The sequence below is a fragment of the Amphibalanus amphitrite genome, unplaced genomic scaffold (genome assembly GCF_019059575.1).
Source record: "Amphibalanus amphitrite isolate SeventyFive unplaced genomic scaffold, NRLGWU_Aamphi_draft 000390F_arrow, whole genome shotgun sequence".
Classification (NCBI taxonomy): domain Eukaryota; kingdom Metazoa; phylum Arthropoda; class Thecostraca; order Balanomorpha; family Balanidae; genus Amphibalanus; species Amphibalanus amphitrite.
Genome location: NW_024881884.1, coordinates 79,474 through 101,043, shown reverse-complemented (window position 1 = coordinate 101,043; position 21,570 = coordinate 79,474). Strand labels below are relative to the sequence as shown.

Below are 21,570 nucleotides of genomic sequence, written 5' to 3'. Positions count from 1 at the left end.
TCTGAACTGGCACCGCGTGTATACTGCCAGCTCGGACGGCAGCTAGCCAGTAGTCGAGTAGAGCTGTCCGTGTGGGACGTGTCACAACACGCTCAGCACGGCGCTCAGCACCGCCGAGCCGAGGTGCAGCCAGACCCGGGGGGACGGTCACGTGACCGAGCCGTCCGACTCCACCGGGGGACGGTCACGTGACCGAGGCCGGCCGTGCCGCCGGGACCAGGCGCGGTGAACCGAGTCGGACCGTCAGAGAAGTGTGTTCTACATACAGAATAGCGTAATGCCACGATTGGTAGTCTCTCCAGCACATCACTTTTCACTATCCAATTACCCACAATACCCGCCCGGTAATTACCCACTACATCACATCTCCCGTCCAATTACCCATAACACCCACCCGGCAATTACCCACTAGGTCACATGATCACATCCCGTCCAATTACCCACAATACCCGCCCGGTAATTACCCACTGCATCACATCTCCCGTCCAATTACCCACAATACCCGCCCGGTAATTACCCACTACATCACATCCGTCTGCTTCTACTACATCTACACTACTACCACTACAACTACATGGCTACACTAGAGCGGACACGGGGGCCGTGTGCCGGCTGACCGGCGCCGCTCTCAGTGCCGGCTGGTGCAGCACACACGGCAGCAGTCAGCTGGCGGCCCCGGCCGACTGGCTCGGCCTCTCTGCAGTCAGCTCATCACTGCACGGTCGGTAGTGCAGCGCATCATTTCCCCCACTTCCCCACTATGACCCCAGCGCCTTGCTGGCTCTCCAGCTGACGGTACAGCTCCCCTGTGGACAGAGCAGAGACACGTCTGAGGTGGACACGTCACACACAGACAGACACACAGACAGCGGTACAGCCATGTCCACACACCGCCGGCCAGTGACGTCACACACAGGACAGACGGCTGACGTGACGTCACCGTCGGCCGTGGTGGCCGTGACGCGTCACGTCACCGTCCGTGACGTGGCCTCCGGCGGTGGTCGAGTGTGTGTGTCTGAGAGGCCGGTGGCGCCGTGCAGCGTCTGTTGTGAGGGACTGACTGGTCAGAGGCGCGGCGCGCGGCGCCCTCTCACCTACCGGGGATACGGAGATCGATGGTACGGGGCCGGCCATCACTGCGCCGGCCCAGGTCCGCCTCCTTCAGGGCGGTCAGCACGGCCCGGCCGGTGTCTGCCGTGCAGTGAAGGTACAGCCACCACAGCTTCCGACACGACTTCACCAGTCTGTAACAGAGCAGAGCAGCAGAGCCGTCACACACAAACACAGCGGCACCAGCCGGCCGGACGTACGAGTCAGTGTCAGTGTCAGTAGTTCAGTGCCGGTGTGTTGGTGACTGTGTCAATGTGTCGGTGTCACTGTGTCAGTGTCAGTGTGTCAGTGTCAGTGTGTCAGTGTCAGTGTGTCAGTGTCAGTGTGTCAGTGTCAGTGTCAGTATGCCAGTGTTAGTGTCAGTGTCAGTGTCAGTGTGTCAGTGTCAGTGTCAGTGTCAGTGTGTCAGTGTGTCAGTGTCAGTGTGTCAGTGTAAGTGTGGCAGTGTCAATGTCAGTGTGTCAGCTTCAATGTGTCAGTGTGTCAGTGTCAGTGTAAGTGTGTCAGTGTCAGTGTGTCAGTGTCAGTGTCAGCGTGTTACTGTGTCAGTGTGTTACTGTGTCAGTGTGTCACTGTGTCAGTGCCACTGTGTCATAGTGTCAGTGTCACTGTGCCAGTGTCAGTGTCTGACAGGACACCCCTCGCCAGTGTCTGCTGACTGACCTGGTGACCGCTGCTGCTGTGAAGGCCGTCTCTGCCGGCCGCTGGCGGTCCCCCAGTCTAAGGAACCTCAGCCCGGGGCAGCCGCTGAGACTGTCCAGCACGGCGTCAGGGACGCCGCCGGACAGGGTGAGATACTGCAGCTCAGGGCACCTGGTGAGTGGCTCCAGGCTCACGGTGTCAGGGACGCCGCCGGACAGGGTGATCATGTCCAGCTTAGAGCACCTGGTGAGTGGCTCCAGGCTGCCGGCCGTGAGATCAGGACAGTCTGGAAAACACACAGACACACATACAGACAATATCAGTCGGCAGGAATATATGTAAATATACGGAAAAAAACGAAACAGCTATGAATTCGCATGGTTTTATGGACACAGACGATGATATAACAATGGTAATATATGATATGCAATCAGTTCAACCAATGCATTGAACTGCATTGAACATTGCATTACAATCATTATGTGTACGTTCAACTAAGTCTAAACGAATATGTCACCGATTCCATGCCCTCACTGATTCACACCATGTTGGAGCTCAATTAGCTTCATTATTTCACAAATCACGTTGGCTATGCATCCAGAGGCGGATCCAGCTCAGAACTGGGGGGGGGGGGGGGGGCAAACCTTAACAATTTATCGATTCTTTCCATGCATCGTCCATAGGCGTAATGTTAAAACTATGCCGTTTGGGGAAGGGGCAAATGCCCATTTTGCCCCCCCCCCTGGATCCGCCACTGTATGCATCACACCTGTCTCAATGAGGTGCGACACCGGCACACCGTTACTCGGTGTCCGCCATTCGCTGAGCTCGTATATATCAGCGGCCTGGCCGTGCTGCCGCTGCTCACCGTATAACTCCAGTAGTGTGACCGTCCGTCCCAGGTCAGCCAGGTGACTGATGGTGTCGGCAGCCACCCCCTGGAGCGACACTGACAGACCACCATCACCCCAGTACCGTCCCGGCCACCTCGGCTCCGTCACCTCCGGCCCTGTCGGACAGAGCTATGTCAGCTGACTGCAGTCGGACAGAGCTGCCGCCAGCTCCCCGCTGCACCACTGACACCAGAGTGTCAGACACTGACACAGTCAGCATTGAAACAGACGAGCGGCCGCACAACAATTTTTTAGCAGCAGCAGTCATATGTAGAATGTGAATATGAACATAATACGTATATGCGAAAAGTATATGCGTAATACAGTAGCCTATGAAACAACTTATACTACTCTCATTGGTTGCACTATGTCTATAATCATTCCTCATTGGAATACGTGCTCACTAATTGTAGCAATGCCTGCATTCCTGTGCTGGCCGCCTTCGATCGTGGCGCCACCTATACTCTGTATAACCGCCGCGCCAGGGCCGCGGCCAGTCAGTCCCGTCAGTCTGCTCAGACTCGTCGTCAGCGAGCTCTCTGTGTAGTCAGTCAGTGTCAGTTGTCGATCAGGCGTGCGTTCGACATCCGGAAAATGAGGGATAATTATCCGGGATCACCGGTAATAATTTGGTATTGCAAGGACTATCGATGCAACAAGTCATATTTTTATATTGCTTTTGCTTCAGTAATGGCTCTTTTACTCATTGGCATGTGCGTTGTGCACGGTGTCAGCCTAAAACACCGAATGATCCCGTTGATCCAGGAAAATTATCCCTGATTTTCCGGATGCCGAATTCGCACTAATACTCAATACGTTTGTTCGGAAATTTGCTGCTTGTAACAATGCAACTATCGCTAGTACCTCAACTTTTAAATCACCCCGTGACGTTACACTAATATTCCACGCATATGCCACAAGCATGGACACTATCGAAGGGGATGCATTGAACCCCTTCCCCCTCTCACCACAATACGAGACGAGTAATATACACGATTAACGATGAAACTTGCTAGTTGAGGCTGATCAGTTCGTCCATTTGCCGTCTCCCCTGTTCATTTGCATATACCGGCATTACATGTGTGATCTGCGGTATCTCACCTCTGACATTGAGGCGCCAGAGGCCCTCCGGCAGCTGCCCAATCAGTCGCGGGAGGTCGGCGGCGGTGACTGATAGCTCCTGCAGCCCACGGCACCTGGTGAGGGGCTCCAGGCTGCCGGTCGTGTGATCAGTACAATCTGGAAAACACACAGACACACATACAGACAGGATCAGTTGGCTGTAATACATGTCGATATATGACAAAACGAAACAACACCTAATAATTCACATGGTTTCATGGACACAGTAGACAATGGTAAAACAGTGCTATTATATGATATGCAATGTTAAGCAAATGCATTGAACTTCATTGAACAGTGCAACACAATTGTTATGAGTATGATCAACTAACTCTGAACGAATATGTCACTGAGTGAACAGTCCTCCTCTATTTTGTTTGGAGCTCATTTAGCTTCATTTTATCGCAAAGCACATTGGCTATGTATCACACCTGTCTCCATGAGGTGCGACAACGGCACACCGTTACTCGGTGTCCGCCATTCACTGAGCTGGTATATCAGCGGCCTGTCCGTGCTGCCGCTGCTCACCGTATATCTCCAGTCCTGTGACCGTCCGTCCCAGGTCAGCCAGGTGACTGATGGTGTCGGCAGCCACCCCCTGGAGCGACACTGATAGACGACCCAACGGGTTCCACTCCGGCCACCTCGGCTCGGTCACCTCCGGCCCTGTCGGACAGAGCTGTGTCAGCTGACTGCAGTCGGACAGAGCTGCCGCCAGCTCCCCGCTGCACCACTGACACCAGAGTGTCAGACACTGACACAGCCAGCACTGACACAGCCGAGCGGCCGCACAGCAATTTTTGGCACCAGCACTCAGCAGTCATAAGTACCTAGGTATGTGGAATGTGAAAACATAATAAGTACAGCCCACCGCTAAAGTAATGTAGGGTTTTACCAATCTCAACGGTTGGCTTTGACTGGCGATTGTTTAATGCGGAGTGATCGAAAAGAAGATGTCAATAGCTGAAGTTGCAGCTGCAAGGGTGACGATACATATAAGCTACATTCAAAGTTTCATTGTAGTCAGGTTAATCAATCCTAAGCTTCAGAAGCAGAACATACCCATGACTGAAACAGCACATTACTTCTGCTGTGGACTGTACCTATTATATGCGATAAGTATATGCGTAATAATAAGTAATACAATAGCGTAAGTAACACAATAGTCTATGAAACTACTTATACTACTCTCATTGGTTGCACTATGTCTATAATCATTCCTCATTGGAATAACTGCTTACTAGTTACTAATTGCACTTTGCAGCAATGCCTGCATTCCCGTGCTGGCCGCCCTCGATCGTGGCGCCACCTATACTCTGTATAACCGCCGCGCCAGGGCCGCGGCCAGTCAGTCTCGTCAGTCTGCTCAGACTCGTCGTCAGCGAGCTCTCTCTATATAGTCAGTCAGTGTCAGTTCACTGGCGGATCCAGGGGGGGGGCCACGGGGGCCATGCCCCCCCCCCCCCCCCAAAGGCCTAAAGTGGCCTGTTTGCCCCCCCCCCCCAAAACGCCAGAAAAATTGCTAAGAAAATATACCTTGATGGAGGTTTTTAGCCACTTGGTGAAGTAAAGCTTTCCACAGCATAATATGGAAGCAATATAGTAGCAGTGAGGGTCAGTCAAAAGTTGCGCGAGCGGAGTCGACCTTAAAAAAAAGACTGTTGTTGGCACGTGTTTATGGCGCGGCAGCTGGTAGTTGGCGGTGTTTCGCGTGGTGTGGCATCACTGGCGGATCTGGGGGGAGAAGGGGGGGGGGGCACGGGAGCCTGAGGTGCCCCTGACAGGCCCGTGGTGCCCTTGCTAGGCCTGTGGTGCCCCTGGACGCTGGCAGGCCTGTGGTACAGTCCACAGCAGAAGTAATGTGGGGTTTCAGTCATGGGTATGTTCTGCTTCTGAAGCTTAGGAACGATTAGCCAGACTACAATGAAACTTTGAATGTAGCTTATATGTATCGTCACCCTTGCAGCTGCAATTTTAGCTATTGACATCTTCTTTTCAATCACTTCGCATTAAACAATCGCCAGTCAAAGCCAACCGTTGAGTTTGGTAAAACCCTACATTACTTTAGCGGTGGGCTGTACCTCTGGCGGGCCTAGGGTGCCCCTGCTAGGCTGCTGATGCCCCTGGGACCTGACAGGACTGTGGTGCCCCTGACAAGCCTAAAGTGCCCCCAACAGGCCCGTGATGCCCCCGACAGGCCCAAGGTGCCCCTGCGTGATGCCGTGATGCCTGCGAGGCCGGTGGTGCCCCCTGCGAGGCCGGTGGGGCCCCTGACAGGCCCATGGTGCCCCTGCTAGACCGGTGGTGCCCCTGGCAGGCCTGTGGTGCCCCTGCTAGGCCGCTGGTGCCCCTAGGCCCTGACAGGACTGTGGTGCCCCTGACAGGCCCAAGGTGCCCCTGCAAGGCCGGTGGTGCCCCTGTAAGGCCTGTGGTACCCCTGCTAGGCCTCTGGTGTCCCTGACAGGCCCATGGTGCCCCTGCGAGGCCGGCGGCGCCCCTGGCAGGTCTCTGGTGCCCCTGACAGACCTGGGGTGCCCCTGACAAGCCTGTGGGGCCCCTCACAGGCCCGTGGTGCCCTTGCTAGGTCTGTGGTGCCCCTGGCGGGCTGGTGGTGCCCCTACTAGGCCGGTGGTGCCCCTGACAGGCCTGTGGTGCCCCCGGGCACCAAGGGGGTCATGACCCATGTGGCCCCCCTTGGATCTGCCACTGATGCATAATATATTGATTTGTAAAGGCGTTATGGCTTATGCAATATGCAATTGCAGGCACTTGGTATCCCTCACTTATCCCTCATTGGGGCTCTGGCGGGCTCCTGAGGGCCCACGTCTATCTCCGGGAGCCCATATAGACAGGCTCCTTTGGGTCCTTTCAGTACACTATAGCATAAGAGGTCTCCATGCGAGTCCTATACATACATCTGAGGGCGTACCCTGATGTCTGAGGTACCCAACTGCAGCTCCAATGGTCTCTTCTTACACTGGCGGATCCAGGGAGGGGGCATTTAGGGCCATGCCCCCTTCCCAGAGGCCTAAAGTGGCCCGTTTTCCCCCTCCCCCAAACGATAATGAAACATAGTTCAATCAGGGCGTGGCCCAGGAGCCGAGTTAGACAGGGCTGTTTTACCACCTCCGGCCCGCAAAGGGACCCAAGCACTGACTCGAAGCGGGTTAAAGAGACCCTCCCACCTTCAAAAAAGTTAATGAATTGGCATGAAAGTGATGTCGCTAGGTTCAGAAAGGGCGAAAACGAATATCTACCAAATTTTATCGAAAAAAAATTCACCGGTTTTCAAGAGATTAGACTTTTATTTTTGTTTACTTTTTGGGATATCCGCTGCTGTTCCTAGCGACTTTATTTGAAAGTGCGGCATTTGTTGCGCGCAAAGCAGCCTATACCACCGCATGCTACCAAACGTTTTAGTAAAATATTAAAAAATCATTAGATCTCCGCTGACGTCACACATTCAGAGGGGTATCCAAAAGCATTAGCCCCTCTGAATCAAAATGCTGCAATTTTGAAATTCAATATTTCCGATTTAAGGCATTTCTCGATGTTGTGAGTGCGTGCCGAAACCGGTAATTGTGAGCCAGGGACCCCATTTTGGCTATCTCAGCTCAAATCTAATGTTAAGGTGGGAGGGTCCCTTTAACTGGTCGATAAAACAATGGTAAGTGTTTACAAAGTAATATAAAGGCATGGGTCGGGTGGGCTACCATTTATATATTTTTCTTTTTAGTTAAAAAAAATTCATAGTGTCAGGGCTGTGACGAAAAATAAGTGGCCTAAATCCGATGAGAAAACAGGATTTGGGGGTACCCTAGGTTTGGCTCCTGCATGAGTTGCCCCCCCCCCCAAAAAAAAAACGCAAGCCTGGATCCGCCAGTGTGTCAGTTGTCGATTAATACTCAATACGTTTGGTCGGAAATTTGCTGCTTGTGACAATGCAACTATCGCTAGTACCTCAACTTTTAAATCACCCCGTGACGTTACACTAATATTCCACGCATATGCCACAAGGTTGAACACTATCGAAGGCATGCATTGAACCCCTTCCCCCTCTCACCACAATGCGAGTAATATACACGATTAACGATGAAACTTGCTAGTTGATGCTAATTGGTTCGTCCATATGCCGTCTTCGCTGACCATTTGCATGTACCAGCATTACATGTGTGACCTGCGTTATCTCACCTCTGACATTGAGGAGTCTGAGGCCCTCCGGCAGCTGCCCCCTCAGTCGCGGGAGGTCGGCGGCGGTGACCGACAGCCGCTGCAGCCCAGGGCACCTGGTGAGGGGCTCCAGGCTCACGGCGTCAGGGACGCCGCCGGACAGGGTGAGACTGTACAGCACAGGGCACCTGGTGAGGGGCTCCAGGCTGCCGGCCGTGAGATCAGGAGAGTCTGGAAAACACACAGACACGTATACAGACAGGATCAGCGGACTGCAATACATGGCGATATATGAAAAAAAAAACGAAACAGCTATGAATTCGCATGCGGTTTTATGGACACCGTAAGCCATGGTATAACAGTGGTACTATATGATATGCCATATAAACATGAATGAATGTGATAACATGAATAAATGAACATGATAGCATGAATGTTCATGTTATCTATGGATATGCAATCAGTTCAGCCAATGCATTGAAGTGCATTGCACATTGTATTACAATCGAAATATGTAGTTCAACTAACTATGAACGAATATGTCACTGATTGTACAGTCTTCCTCCATTTTTGAGCTCAGTTGGCTTCGATTATTTCACAAGGCACATTGGCTATGTATCGCACCTGTCTCAATGAGATCCGACAACGGCACACCGTTACTCGGTGTCTGCCATTCGCTGAGCTCGTATATCAACGGCCTGTCCGTGCTGCCGCTGCTCACCGTAAATCTCCAGTCGGTTGACCGTCCGTCCCAGGTTAGCCAGGTGACTGATGGTGTCGGCAGCCACCCCCTGGAGCGACACTGACAGACCATCCCGGTACCGTCCCGGCCACCTCGGCTCCGTCACCTCCGGCCCTGTCGGACAGAGCTGTGTCAGCTGACTGCAGTCGGACAGAGCTGCCGCCAGCTCCCCGCTGCACCACTGACACCAGAGTGTCAGACACTGACACAGCCAGCACTAACACATCCGAGCGGCTGCACAACGATATTTTTAGCAACAGCATACATACGTAAATATGCAAATAGGAGCAACATAAGTATTACGATTTTTTCAAGGCACATTGGCCTAGGCACTGGGCAGCCAGTCATGGTATAGTAACGGATCAGGTAGGTAGACAACATAAATATATGGTTCGCAGTGGTTGCAATGAAACCATTTCAAATTACCATAATTGCTACAATAATATTTCATGCATGCACTTGATGCTCACACTATATGCAAATGCATGCATTGCATCACTCTAACAATACCATATAACACAAACAAGGCTGTAAGATGTTGGCTGAATTCGAACGGTTCGTCCATTTGCCGTCTGTCTCCCTATTCATTTGTATATCCATGTGCATTGTCCATTATACCGGCATTACATGCATGTTCCGTGGCATCTCACCTCTGACATTGAGGCACTCGAGGCCCTCCGGCAGCTGCTCCCTCAGTAGCGGGAGGTCGGCGGCGGAGACTGACAGCCGCTCCACAGTCTCCCGTGAGCTCCGCAGCTCCGTCAGCTCGCTGTCACCGACTCCGGCCGGAAGGATGACAGTGTTTGGGTCCACCCTGATGATGGCACCACGAAGTTGACTTGGAATAGTAGTTATTTGTGCTGGAAAGGTGATTGAACCAATGTCAGGCATTTGTCTAGGTCAAACATTGTACACTTACCTACAGGTGTAGACAACACAGAGTGAAAATTGTTTGTGGCTACAATGCTGTGATAATTCCGTGTCTGAGTAAATATGTACTTTATCAAAACGATGTGAATTTCATAAGTTACGGCGAATTTCCGTAACAGAATATTCAACAAATAAAATGATAATGGGTCTTTCACATATAAAACAAAAATCACCATTAATTAGTGCATTATATTCCCAACTAGGCATATTCTCATGATGTCAATTGATCAATATGACAGTTTTTGAAACCTTTTCACGTAAGTATTTTGTTCAGCACTTATGTGTAGCTAATAATAACAATTTTGTATCGTTATAAAATTTGTAGCGTAAATATTACGTCCAATAGAGGGCCAAATCATTGACCATCACCATTCACCACACGGCACACGACTTGTCATCCTACAGCTTGCCATGGCTTATGGCTTCCGTCTTACCTTAGGATGAGGCAGCATTACCTGCGATACATGTAATATGTGTTGTATCCAGTTATGCCTGGTTTGATTTAGGCTTCAGATTGTCGGGGATAAACTGGTTCTCCATGTTATTTATGAACATTTGCTAGAAAAAAAGCAGTTCCTTAGAGCAAAAATAACAAGCAAGGAGCGTTGACGCCGGCCTGTTTCTCCGTTCTTCGTGTCCCTGTGTCGCCCCTGGCCCCTGCCCCGTTCAGGAGCGCCCGGCAGCGCCACCTGCACCTGACCAGTCCGGCAGCGTTTGGGGTCGCCCCGCACCGCCGACAATCAGCTGACGCGGCCGGCAGCGCGTCTCAAGGTCACTTGAGGTCAGCCGGGCCGCGGAACGCCGGGGTGGCCGTGACGTCACAGCCAGCGAGCGCCGAGCGCCGGAACACCCACTGTTGGTTTATCCCTTCCTAGCCATTCATATATGAGTAACTTCAACCGCTGCTCACCATCCGTGACTAGTAGGGTAATCCGTGACCCCAGCTCCGTGGCCAGGTGGCTGATGGTGTCGGCAGTCACCCCTTGGAGAGACACCGACAGACCACTCCCGTGCCGTCCCGGCCACCTCGGCTTCGTCACCTCCGGCCCTGTCGGACAGAGCTGTGTCAGCTGACTGCAGTCGGACAGAGCTGCTGCCGGTCGGGAGGCGGCTCACACTGTGGTGTCAAACCCTTACCCGGTTTACATAGCATTTTTGACGAGGCTCTAGCTCGTTAATTTGGCGATAATTTCGATGCAGTGGTCTTCAAATATTTAGAGGGGATCATTTTGTAAACTATTCAGCACCATTGGCATCTTTTGCAACATCACGGACGGAGATATAAGCTTGCAACAAACCCTATGTAAACGCGTCTCCTGACACAGACGACACTGACAAAGCCAGGGTCGATCGGCACTGTTGGACAGTAATTGAACATTGTGCACAATGCATGCACTGCGCTTATACATGAGTCAGTTAATACAGTTCAGTACCTACATACAGGTCATACAGTCTCAGTACATACCCGAAGGTTGTTTCTTCATTAGACAAACACTATTCTTTTGAATGGTGTTTTTCTATTGAAAAACAAACTGAGGGTGGTTCCTTTTCGGGAAAGGATTCGTGTTTGGTGTGGGAGATCCGGGCACCTTGATAGGCTTCCAAACGAACCGATAGGTTGAGCGTGTCACACGGAGTGGTCCAGGGTTCGATCCTGGGCCCGGTCCTACTTTTGGTATTTACCAACGACTTGCCACAACATGTACCTGCTGAGAAAATCGTTATGTATGCGGACGACGCCCAGTTCCTCCACTCTGACTTACCGAACAACCTCTCTGACATGAAAATACGTTTGGAAACCAGCATGTCTGCTGCTCTAAAATGGTTTACCCAGAACAGATTAAAAATCAACCCCTCTAAAACTGAGATGATCATGGTAAAATCGCAACATTGAAAACCGAAACTGGCTTCCATATCCATTTTGGAAACTCAAATTTTCCCGGTACAGTCGGTGAGGGTGCTGGGCGTCGCCGTGGACCTCTTATACGGCCTTGGCCGTGGACGACGCCATGACATGGGACAAACACATATCATACATTTTGCGCCGGTGCTATAGTGTACTGATCGGTCTGTCAAGGATTCGACACCGCGTGCCGCGCGAGACCCGTAAGCTTGAAGCGCTATGATTGAAGCGCTAGTCTTCCCGCTAATAACGTACTGCATGTCTGTATGGGGCGGTTGCACAGTCACACAGCTGAGGAGACTGCAGAAATGCATAAACTTCTGTGTCAGAATCGTAACGAACCTCAGGCGTTGCGACCGTGTGACAGCGTCCCGCAAGGAACTGGGATGGCCTGCTGTACAGGAGCTACTGCGTGAGCATGATCTGCATGTTATATTTAAACTGATGCATGACTCGCATGCCCCTGATTCGATCCGCAGCCGCATCGTCCACCGTACTGCGGTGTCGAGCCGCAGCACTAGGGCAACCAGTGACGGTCAGCTTCATGTCCCGCGCGTGCGAACTAGAGATGTCAATCGGATACCAACTTTTTGGTATACCGATACCAAACCGAAACCAACTTGGTATTTGGCATTTCAATCGTAATGTGTTTGGTATTTTGTTGGTATCGTGAACCCTCACTAATGTATAAGAGGCTAAGAAATCGGTAAAAAGTTGGTATTTCTCTCATTTTCCCAAGTTGGTTTGGTTTCGGTATTTCCCCACGGTTTTGGTTGGTATTTGGTTTGGTATCGGTATTCCGATTTTCCGTTATTGACACCATTAGTGCGAACTGAGCTTGCCCGGCGCTCATTCATCTGTCGCGCAACTCGTTCATGGAATGAGTTGCCTGCGCCTGTTCGAAACTGCACCGGTCTGGCGGCGTTCCGTAAAAAGGTTAAGAAACGGCATGTTTAATCCGGCTGGTCAATGTGGTCAGTTTATCATGTGTGGTGTGTTTTAACCTCTATAGAATATGTCCTGTATGTATAGGTATGAGTTTTGAACTACTGAATGTATGACGTGGTTTACTGAAAACCCAATTTCTTGGATGTAACCGAAATATATGAGTATGAGTATGAGTATGAGTATAGATTTTGATGAAATTTTCAGGGCAGCTGCCCCCGTAGATTATCTACCACGAAACACCCTCAGCTAAGAATATAATTATTTTTCTTGCACGTGGCACGTGCACATGTTTTGGGCCCATAGGCTTCAACATTAGGTGTATTTTCGGCATCGCATTTCTCGCAGACGGGTGCTTGTAATGCGATGGTCTTCTATGTGCTGGGTGGCCGCCCCGGCATCTGCCATTAGCCGGCGGCGCCGTTTCGGGCAGCCTCGGTAAGGGGGTGCAAATTGCACATGCAGCCGTCATTGGTTTAAAGGGACTATCCCACCTTCTAAAATGTTGTTAAAACCAGTTAAATTGTGCCCGACTTTATAGATTGGATGACCAGGAACACGGTTCTGGCATTTATTTTTCATTAAACATCTTAGGCTTCCCATATTCCAAACACAAACTTTCAAATATGTGACGTCACAGCCCAAAATTACCTCCTTCCCCAGGCCACATTACTGTCATAAAGCTGATTCTTTTTACTCTGTAGGCGCCACAACAAAGTTCAGACCAATTTTTAAGCGATTTTTCAACGAACAAACCCATTTAAATCAGAATGACTAAACGAGGTGACGTCACACTAACGGTCGCTCCATGTTGAAGATAAGGCCTTGTACAAGGCCCATTTTCAAATGAAGGGAACGAATTTCTTCAACACCAAGAGGCCGCGGGGGTTGCAACCTAGATAGATAGTGGTTTCTGAACCTCGCCGCAAACTTGGCTATCTCAACTCAAACCCCATGTTAAAGGTGGGATAGTCCCTTTATGTATGTATGTATGTATGTATGTATTGACGATCAAGAGCAATCCACAATCGGCGTGGCGATTACACTCCGAGTCCGAGCTGGTTGAAGATAACACAAGAAATAGGCTTTAAGTCAATGGGATTTCTTGAAGAAAAAATACTTCATTAAAATACAAAAAATACCCAAAATCAATTTTGCTCAAAATTCCCACGCTAGATTTTGAAAATGTTTCAGTATGATATGCACCCACATGTCGCCTACTGCACGTGGCATAGGCCATATATGGGGCGATTGAAATGCACGTGCACGCTCCGGTCTTGTTTAACCCGCGCCCTGCTGGGGATCCTGGATTTCCACGCCCTGCTGGGGGGGGTGTTTGAACACCCCCCCTTGTAACTCGGCTCCTGGGCCACGTAGCGATACGCGGAAGGCGGCGTTCGAAAGAGCGTAAAAAATAATGACGAAATCACTTCGGTCAATTTTTTGGTCAGGTCAAAGGTCAGGTCACCAGAGGTCATTGAAGGCAAAATTTCGCCGATTTCCAGGTCGAATGTCGAAAATTTCCAAGAAGCCAACGCATAACTCGGGAACCAATAGAGCTACAGCGCCGCGGAAAAGCGCATTCGATAGCCCTATTAACGCCCTTTCTGAGTAGTTCTCTCAGATTTGACCTAACGTCAACGGTTTTGCCTACAGGGGGCAAAAACTGCAAAAATAGCCGATTTTTTTTGAAAACAGTTTTTCTGCAATAACTTTTGACCCAAGCCTTGTACGAGCTTACTTTTACCGGCATCGTGTTCCTCTCGTCAAGACGCATCGAATGAACTATAACTTGACCTTGAAAGGTCAACTTGAAAATTTGACCTCAGGTCAAGGTCATGACCTGACCGGAAAGGGTCATGTTGCATATCAGTCGATCCGTATCGTCGAGCTGAACACATCTAAGGCGTTTTCATCGCTCTAGCATGCCTCTATCAAAAGTTATTTGCCAAAAACTGTTAGATACCATTCGTGACCTAAGATGACCTCAGGGCATAAACAAGGGTCACGGACACCATTTTTAAGTTCAGTGTGTCTAAACCACTTGTAATTCGGTGTTTGGGAGTGTTTATAATGTCTTTCATCCAAAAGAGGCGCATTTCAATTTTCTCCCATTGACTTATAATGGGGAGGTCGCAAAATTGACCTGACCTTAGGTCATCGATATCAAAATTCTGAGATATACATTTTGTACATGCTATTGCTCTTAGCAATCGCTGAAAGTTTCAAAGCGATCGGTCACTCGGTGTAGCTATGACAGACATTGAAAGTTTTTATGAGGTGAGGTCACTTCAAGTGACCTGGTGACCTGACCTTGAATGACCTTGGTCTGAAATTTTCACAATATGTGTAGAATTGATGTATGATAAGGTGTACCAAAAACGGCGGCGCTCCGCGCCGCCGTTTTTGAGATATTCGCGAAAAACCACAAGGGGGGGGGGGGTGTTCAAACACCCCCCCCCAGCAGGGCGCGGGTTAAGGGGACCACCTCCGTGAAAATTTGACCACTGCTGGTATGATAGCCTGTGCCGCGAAAACAATGCGTGCCAGCGAAACCAATCGAGGTCAGTCGTCAAGGGGATGCTTTAGGGTAGTTGTACACCTCATCACGTGGTGCGCGTGTTTTCGCACGTGCGCCACGTGGGTGTAGCACTTTGGGGTAGGGAGCAATTGGTGCATAATTATGCTCAGATGATAACCTCACTGCATGGGTTTGAGCCAGAGTTCCAAGTCGGTTGCGACAATGACCAATGGTGTTGGGTCTACTACATGTCAAGCACGTGGCCGCCCGGGGTTCTTCATTCCGGAGATATTGTGACGGATAGTGAGGTAAGCCCCAATTTAAAGGTAGTGTGCCACCTTCGAATGATTTCACATTTTATTTTTCCTAGGATAAGAAGCTTCTGTTTTTACCTAATATCGCAAAGAAAATCCAAAATGGGCCTAAAATAGTGCTTTTTTCGCCTAAAGGTTTATCGGTTTTTCGATATGTATAACAACTGTAGTGGGCTGACCTGCAAACAGGCATCGGCAACAATCATGAATGCGGCACACATGTGACAATAAGCAAAGGTCAGTATAGAGTTACGACGTACGGGAATGAGTTATCAGCTGTCTAATCGTAGACAACACAATGTCGAATTTGAACTGTAAGCCTGTATTGGTATTGTTTCTTTAGTCTGTCTGTCAAACATTAATTCATGGTTTGAAATATTATTTTATGTAAAATAATTGATATGAAACAGCCGTCTCTAAAGTTATGACCCCATCTCACCACATGAAAGTGGCAGAAATGACAATGATCAGCTGACGCATTTTTCTTGGCCGAAGTCAGAGCGCGCGGCCCGACGCACCACCACCGCACCACAAAGTATGAGCAGAAGCCGCGCCCAAAGCCAGGGCCCCGGTAACGTGAGGTAGCCGAGTCGGGGCAGCGTGCACTGAACCAAGCCGGGGCCGCGGCTTTGGGCGCGGTCTACCGCATCCCCGCGGGCAGCCCCGGGCTATCACATGACACCGGGAGGACGCGCGGCCCCGGCTTGGGTCAGCGCACGCTGCCCCGACTCGGCTACCTCACGTTACCGGGGCCCTGGCTTTGGGCGCGGTCTACCGCATCACCTAACAGGCGTGTTCGAAACCGCAGGAGATGATGATGAACGGGTTTATCGAAACTTGATTGGATGAGCCTATCGGTAATAGCGATTTCAGTGTGTGCATTTATTGTTCATAGTGGTGTGAAATGTGGTTGGGGTACGACCGACAACCCGTCGGGGCGAATTTCACACTGGGGTACTCAAAATTTGAAGAATTTAAGACGTTTCCATGAGTTTTGAAGGTATGGGTAAGTTCTAAAAATCCGGTTCTCCTTATCTGGGCCATTAACTCCATACGGTCCAGGAAAGCTGGCACTACCTTTAAAAATTGGCCAAGTTTGATCGGCCAATGGGATGCAATGATGGCGCACCCAAAAGTTTGCCCATGAGCACTGACGACCTCTTTCATGTGGTACAAAAGGGTGGTCGTTATTTGTCCCTAAGCCGCACGTGGCACGTGGCACGTGGCACCCCACCTCGAGTGACCACGTGCACTCTCAATGTAAGGCGTTTTAGCCATAACTTTGCCTTTTATGGGCCGATTTAGACGAAACTTGTAACATTGCATTGATGCATTAAAATGACCTGCGCCACATACGGCGCAACGAATACAACAAAATGTGCGTCGTTTTTGTCTCTAGTGCGCTACTTTAGCTAAAGTGGCTAAAGTTTAGGAATATTACGTCTGTATATTTCGACTGGCCGATTTCTTCGAAACTTGCAACAGTAGTGCACTAAACCAGGCTGCGCCACATATGAATCGAGGCATAAAATAGGCTGTTGTGCGCCATTATTGTCTCTATTGCACCATTAACACGCGCACCGACGGGGGGAGGCGAATATCGGCCCCCCTTGAGGTTTTTCGCGAATAGCGGGAAAACCGCGGCGCGTAGCGCCGCGAAATTTGGTACGGCTATTCTCTCATCAATTTTACACATGGTGTGCAAGTTTGAACCTCCTAACTTTTAACCCTCGCCCCGTTGGGGGGGGGCATTTTGCCCCCCCCCCCTGTGGTAGCGCCGCCAAATTTTCAGTACCTTCCCGGGCATCAATTTGACACCTTCACACCAAATTTCAAGTCTTAGGTCACCTTAGGTCAGGAGTTATCCCTCGCGGGCCGGGGGGGCGTTTTTCGCCCCCCTGGCGAATATTTGCGATAACTCCCGAACGCTTAGGGATAGGAAGGCGAAACTTTCAGTACCTTTTCTCCCATCAATTGACATCTTCTGAAGTGAAAAATTTGGACCTAGCCCCCTTGATGACGTCACAACGTCCATTTCTCTAGACCCCTGCACGGCAAACTTCGGCGTCACAGACGCAAACTTCAAATAGCTGCTAAAAATAGAGTTTTAGAGATAAAGACAAATTACGAGCACGGCTGTGTAGCGTTTGACCTAGAAAAAAATAGAAAAATAGTTTTGGTGACCTGAGGTCAGAGGTCAGGTCAACGACCCCGAAATGTGGTTTTAGTTTTTCGCAAATAACTTCGACAAAAATGGTCCTAGAGCTACGGCAGTAGTGGTACCATCGCATTCGCCTTGTCAAGCCGCGTCGAATGATATATATTTTGTTCGGAAAAGGTCAAGTTTCATGTTGACCTCATGTGACCTCGAATGACCTCTGGTTGACCTTGACACATGAAAGGTCGTTTATGATGGATTTGTACCCGCTGATCACGAATCTGGCATCTATTTTCCTCTAAGCCTTCATTTAGAGCTTCCGGATGGCAAAATTGTCTTATTTATTATTACTAACTTGAATCAGTGAAAGAGCCTCTAGCAGGGATACTCTTCTGTGAACTTGACCTTTGAGCAGCCTTGTATCGTAAGATGAACCACAAATAGGGAACTGATAAGCCTCAAAACATTTCAAAACATCTTAGAATTTAGCACGCAAGATGTGCGAAAAAGTGCCAAGTTTGAGGTCAATTTTGAGCGTGACCTTGACCTTGACCTTTAATTTAGAGCACATTTTCAGAATCCTCAGATTCTCTTCTTTCGTTTGACACCCAATTTTTTCGGTTTGATGCAGCCTGCCGTCCTCTAGAAGGCTTATATTGAGATCACTACACATGTGCCGGTTTTGGCCTTTGACCTTGACCTCTGACCTTGAAAATTGACCTGAGGTCAAAAATTTTAGGTGCATTAGAATCGTCTCGTAAGGACCTTTCGTTTGGTATCGCTTTTGTTTCCGTAGCTCCCTTATTTACGGAGTTAGACAGGGGGGGGGGGCGAAAACGCCCCCCCCCGGGCTGCGGTGGTTGGGATTACCCCCCGGGCCCGGCCGGGTTATTGAGGTCAAACTGAGGTCATGCTCGAGCAAAAATGAGCAAAAAACATGCAATCTTGAAACGCTCACCAAATCTACAGTTATCAAGCAATTTCAAAGTTCTTTATATGGTCTAGTACACAAAAAGCGGCGCTACAAAACTCCTATCTCGGATTTTCAAAATTTTGGGTTTTTGACCCCCAAAAAATTCAAAAATTGATTTTTTTAGAAAAACTAAAAAAAATCCAAAATTTTCCGAATTTAGAAACAAACGGAAAATATGTAATAGTCCCTGCGCTCTTCTATATACATATCAAATTTCAGATCGATATCTCGTTTTTTGGCCAAGTTATAGCGAAAAAACTGTTCAAAAATGATGACGTCAAATTTTCGAACTCAATTTTTAGCGATTCTAGACGACGTACGGCAAAACAAAGACTACCATTGAACTCCCCGTGACGAGCTGCATCGATTCGATACCCATTTTATGCAAAAATATTAACTTTGAAATTTGACCTAATTTGACCTGACCTTGACCTGACCTTGACCTGACCTTGACCTGACCTTGACCTGACCTTGACCAAAACGTGACCTAAGCTGGCCCCAAAGGCTGCCTGACCCACATAATCGCATTTGCCATGTAAAATGGGCCATAAAACATGTATGACACGACACTTTCATATTGTAACCCCCAGTGACCTGACCTCTGTGCCATGACCTGGTATCAGTGACCTCAAATAGCAAAATATGTGTTTGAAGAATATTTCCCCATCGATGATTTTCAATAAAATGCATTTTACTCGATTTTACAACGCATTTCTTGAAATGCCTGTAAACGGTGAAAATTCGACCTTTGACCTGACCTGTGACGTCATCGGTTTGACCTGGGTCAATAAAATTGGGTCACAAGGTAGTTCCCTGATAACAGATAACAAGGTAGTTCCCTGATGATCCAACACCGTTTGCCGTTTGTCGCTAGGTTGCGTGGTTCTCGAGATCTTAGGGGGGGGGGGCCAAAATGCCCCCCCCCCCAACGGGGCTTGGCAGAGCCCAACGGGGCGCGGGTTAAGGTCAGGTCACCAGGTCACATTGAATGACCCAACCTCAAGTCGCTTTTTTGCAACTTTGTCACCGTGCCAGAGCTACAGTAGATGTCGGAGGCCTTTGAAGGTCGCAGGATGTTATTAGGTAATTAGTAGCTACATTTTTTTATCTCGGAATTTTGATATCGGTGACCTAAGGTCAGGTCAATTTCTCGACCTCCCCATTATAAGTCAATGGGAGAAAAATCAACTCCCTGTTTTTACCACTAAAACGGGTCGGAATGGCCCCATATACCATACATGACTTCATATACGATCAACCGACACTACCTTGAGGTCTGTTTTGCTGTTGGGCAGCTGTAAGGTCATGTGACGTCATCAAAGGTCACCAAAGGTTTTTTGCCAATAACTCCGTACAGGAACAAGATACAGCCGCGCAGATGGTCTCATTGTGTTCAGCTGGTCAAGACGCATCAAATGATATACATGATGACCTCGAGGTCACGTGACCTGAGGTCAACCTTTGACCATGACCTTTCGAGGTCAACATATATATCATTCGATGCGGATTGACGAGAGGATCACGATGATGCCCTTCGATTGTTCCTATCTTGACTAGTTCGAAAGTTATTCGAGAAAAACTCTTCATATCTAGCGCCGCCATTTTGATTTTTTGACCCCTGTGACGTCATCTTTGACATGACCTGAAAATGACCTGAGTAAAAATTGTAGACCTTGTCCGTGCGTATCTGATGCCGTTTACCGCTTGTCGCTATCATGCTTCGTTCTCGAGATCTCAGGGGGGCGGTCATCCGCCCCCCCCCCCCTGTGTTGGTACGAAGTTGGCGCAGACCCCCGTCGGTGCGCGGGTTAAGTGCCTAAATGGGCTAAAATTAAGGAATATTTTATCAGTTTCATGTATTAATAAATTACTGTCAGGTACGCATATACATACATGTAACGCCTCGCGTCACTTTGGTCTTAATTGCGTTGGCGTTTCGGGCGTGCGTTTTGCGCTTTTTTGCGTTGTTTGCGTTTTGCGGCGGACGGGCGTTTTTGCTGTGTTTGTGCTTAGCGGCGGCCGGGCGGTTGATGCGGGCGTTTTTGCGTCCTTTTCTATGTGAAGTTTGTTTTCTTTTTTGCGGCGGCCGGGCGTTTTTTTGCGGTGTTTGCGTTTGGGGGCTGGCGGGCGATTTTTAGGCGTTTTCGGTTGGTGGTTAGCGTGCGTGCGATGCGGGCGGTTTATTTTTTGCGGCTTTTTTTGCGTTTTTTGCGGTTTGCGTGGGCGATTTTTTTCGACGTATGCGTTGGCGTTTCGGGCGTGCGTTTTGCACGTTTTGCGGTGTTTGCGTTCTGCGGCGGGCGGGCATTTTGTGCTTTTTGCAGTGTTTGTGTTTGGCGGCGGGCGTGCGGGCGATGCGGGCGTTTTTTTTTTTTGCGTCGTTTGCGGTGTTCAATTTGTTGGCGGTTGGCGGCGGTTGGGCGCTTTATAGGCGTTTTCAGTTGGCGGTTAGCGTGCGTGCGATGCGGGCGGTTTTGCGTTTTTTTGCGGTTCGCGGCTGGCGGGCATTTATTTGTTTTTTTCTTGCGATATTTGCGTTGGCGTTTCCGGCTTGCGTTTTGCACGTTTTGCGGTGTTGGCGTTTTGCGGCGGGCGGGCGTTTTTCGCAATTCAAAGTCCCAACCTTCGGGCCGCAGCGCTGCTCGAAAAGCGCTGCCCTCGAGTACAGTGACTAATGTTTGTGTAGCATGTAGGTAGCATGGCACACGTATGTCGGCTGAATAGTTATCATTGAAGCCGATACGATATGTGCTATGTTTCACCATTCACCAATCACCATTCAGAAGTAATAGTACGCGTTTCCTCAACTATTTCTCACCGGCAACGTATAGCGTCCTCAGTGACGTCGGCAGCAGCCGCAGCCACCGCCCCGTTCCGAAGGACGGGACCCTGACGGTCAGCTCCTCCAAGTGGGGAAGACTCTGCAGGAGCGCCGTCAGCTGATCCTCGCCAAGGGCTGACGGAGCGTCGAACGTCGTCATGGTTACAAGGCCGAGCGACTCCTCAAGCGTGTTGAATAGACTGGCGACCGATGGCTGGGGCTCCGTCTGTACTGTGACGTCACAAGTTGCCGATGGCTGGGGCTCCGTCTGTACTATGACGTCACTGACTGCCAATAGTTGGGGCTCAGTCTGTACCGTGACGTCA

General features: G+C 49.7%; 2 protein-coding genes across 2 annotated transcripts; both read right to left on the bottom strand.

The window, feature by feature from the left end:
* Window positions 1–1,084: 1,084 nt before the first annotated feature.
* LOC122390295 lies at window positions 1,085–2,010 on the bottom strand. Its single transcript, XM_043383058.1, has 2 exons — window positions 1,774–2,010; window positions 1,085–1,244 (listed from the first exon to the last, which is right to left on the bottom strand). Exons 1-2 carry the CDS (start codon window positions 1,977–1,979, stop codon window positions 1,091–1,093), a joined length of 360 nt encoding a protein of 119 aa, XP_043238993.1. The 5' UTR covers window positions 1,980–2,010; the 3' UTR covers window positions 1,085–1,090.
* Window positions 2,011–3,874: 1,864 nt separating this feature from the next.
* Window positions 3,875–21,531, bottom strand: LOC122390299. Its single transcript, XM_043383063.1, has 5 exons — window positions 21,242–21,531; window positions 10,520–10,657; window positions 9,330–9,539; window positions 8,745–8,793; window positions 3,875–3,884 (listed from the first exon to the last, which is right to left on the bottom strand). Exons 1-5 carry the CDS (start codon window positions 21,402–21,404, stop codon window positions 3,875–3,877), a joined length of 570 nt encoding a protein of 189 aa, XP_043238998.1. The 5' UTR covers window positions 21,405–21,531.
* Between the last annotated feature and the right edge of the window lie 39 nt (window positions 21,532–21,570).

Bases quoted from the DNA above. Each gene is read 5' to 3' on its own strand.
- LOC122390299 (XM_043383063.1), bottom strand. From the start codon at position 21,404: ATGACGACGTTCGACGCTCCGTCAGCCCTTGGCGAGGATCAGCTGACG. The intron at 10,658-21,241 runs GTGAGAAATAGT...TCTGTCCGACAG, and splicing joins GAGGACGCTATACGTTGCCG to GGCCGGAGGTGACGAAGCCG. The intron at 9,540-10,519 runs GTGAGCAGCGGT...TCACCTTTCCAG, and splicing joins TACCCTACTAGTCACGGATG to CACAAATAACTACTATTCCA.
- LOC122390295 (XM_043383058.1), bottom strand. From the start codon at position 1,979: ATGATCACCCTGTCCGGCGGCGTCCCTGACACCGTGAGCCTGGAGCCA. The intron at 1,245-1,773 runs GTCAGTCAGCAG...GCTCTGTTACAG, and splicing joins ACAGCAGCAGCGGTCACCAG to ACTGGTGAAGTCGTGTCGGA.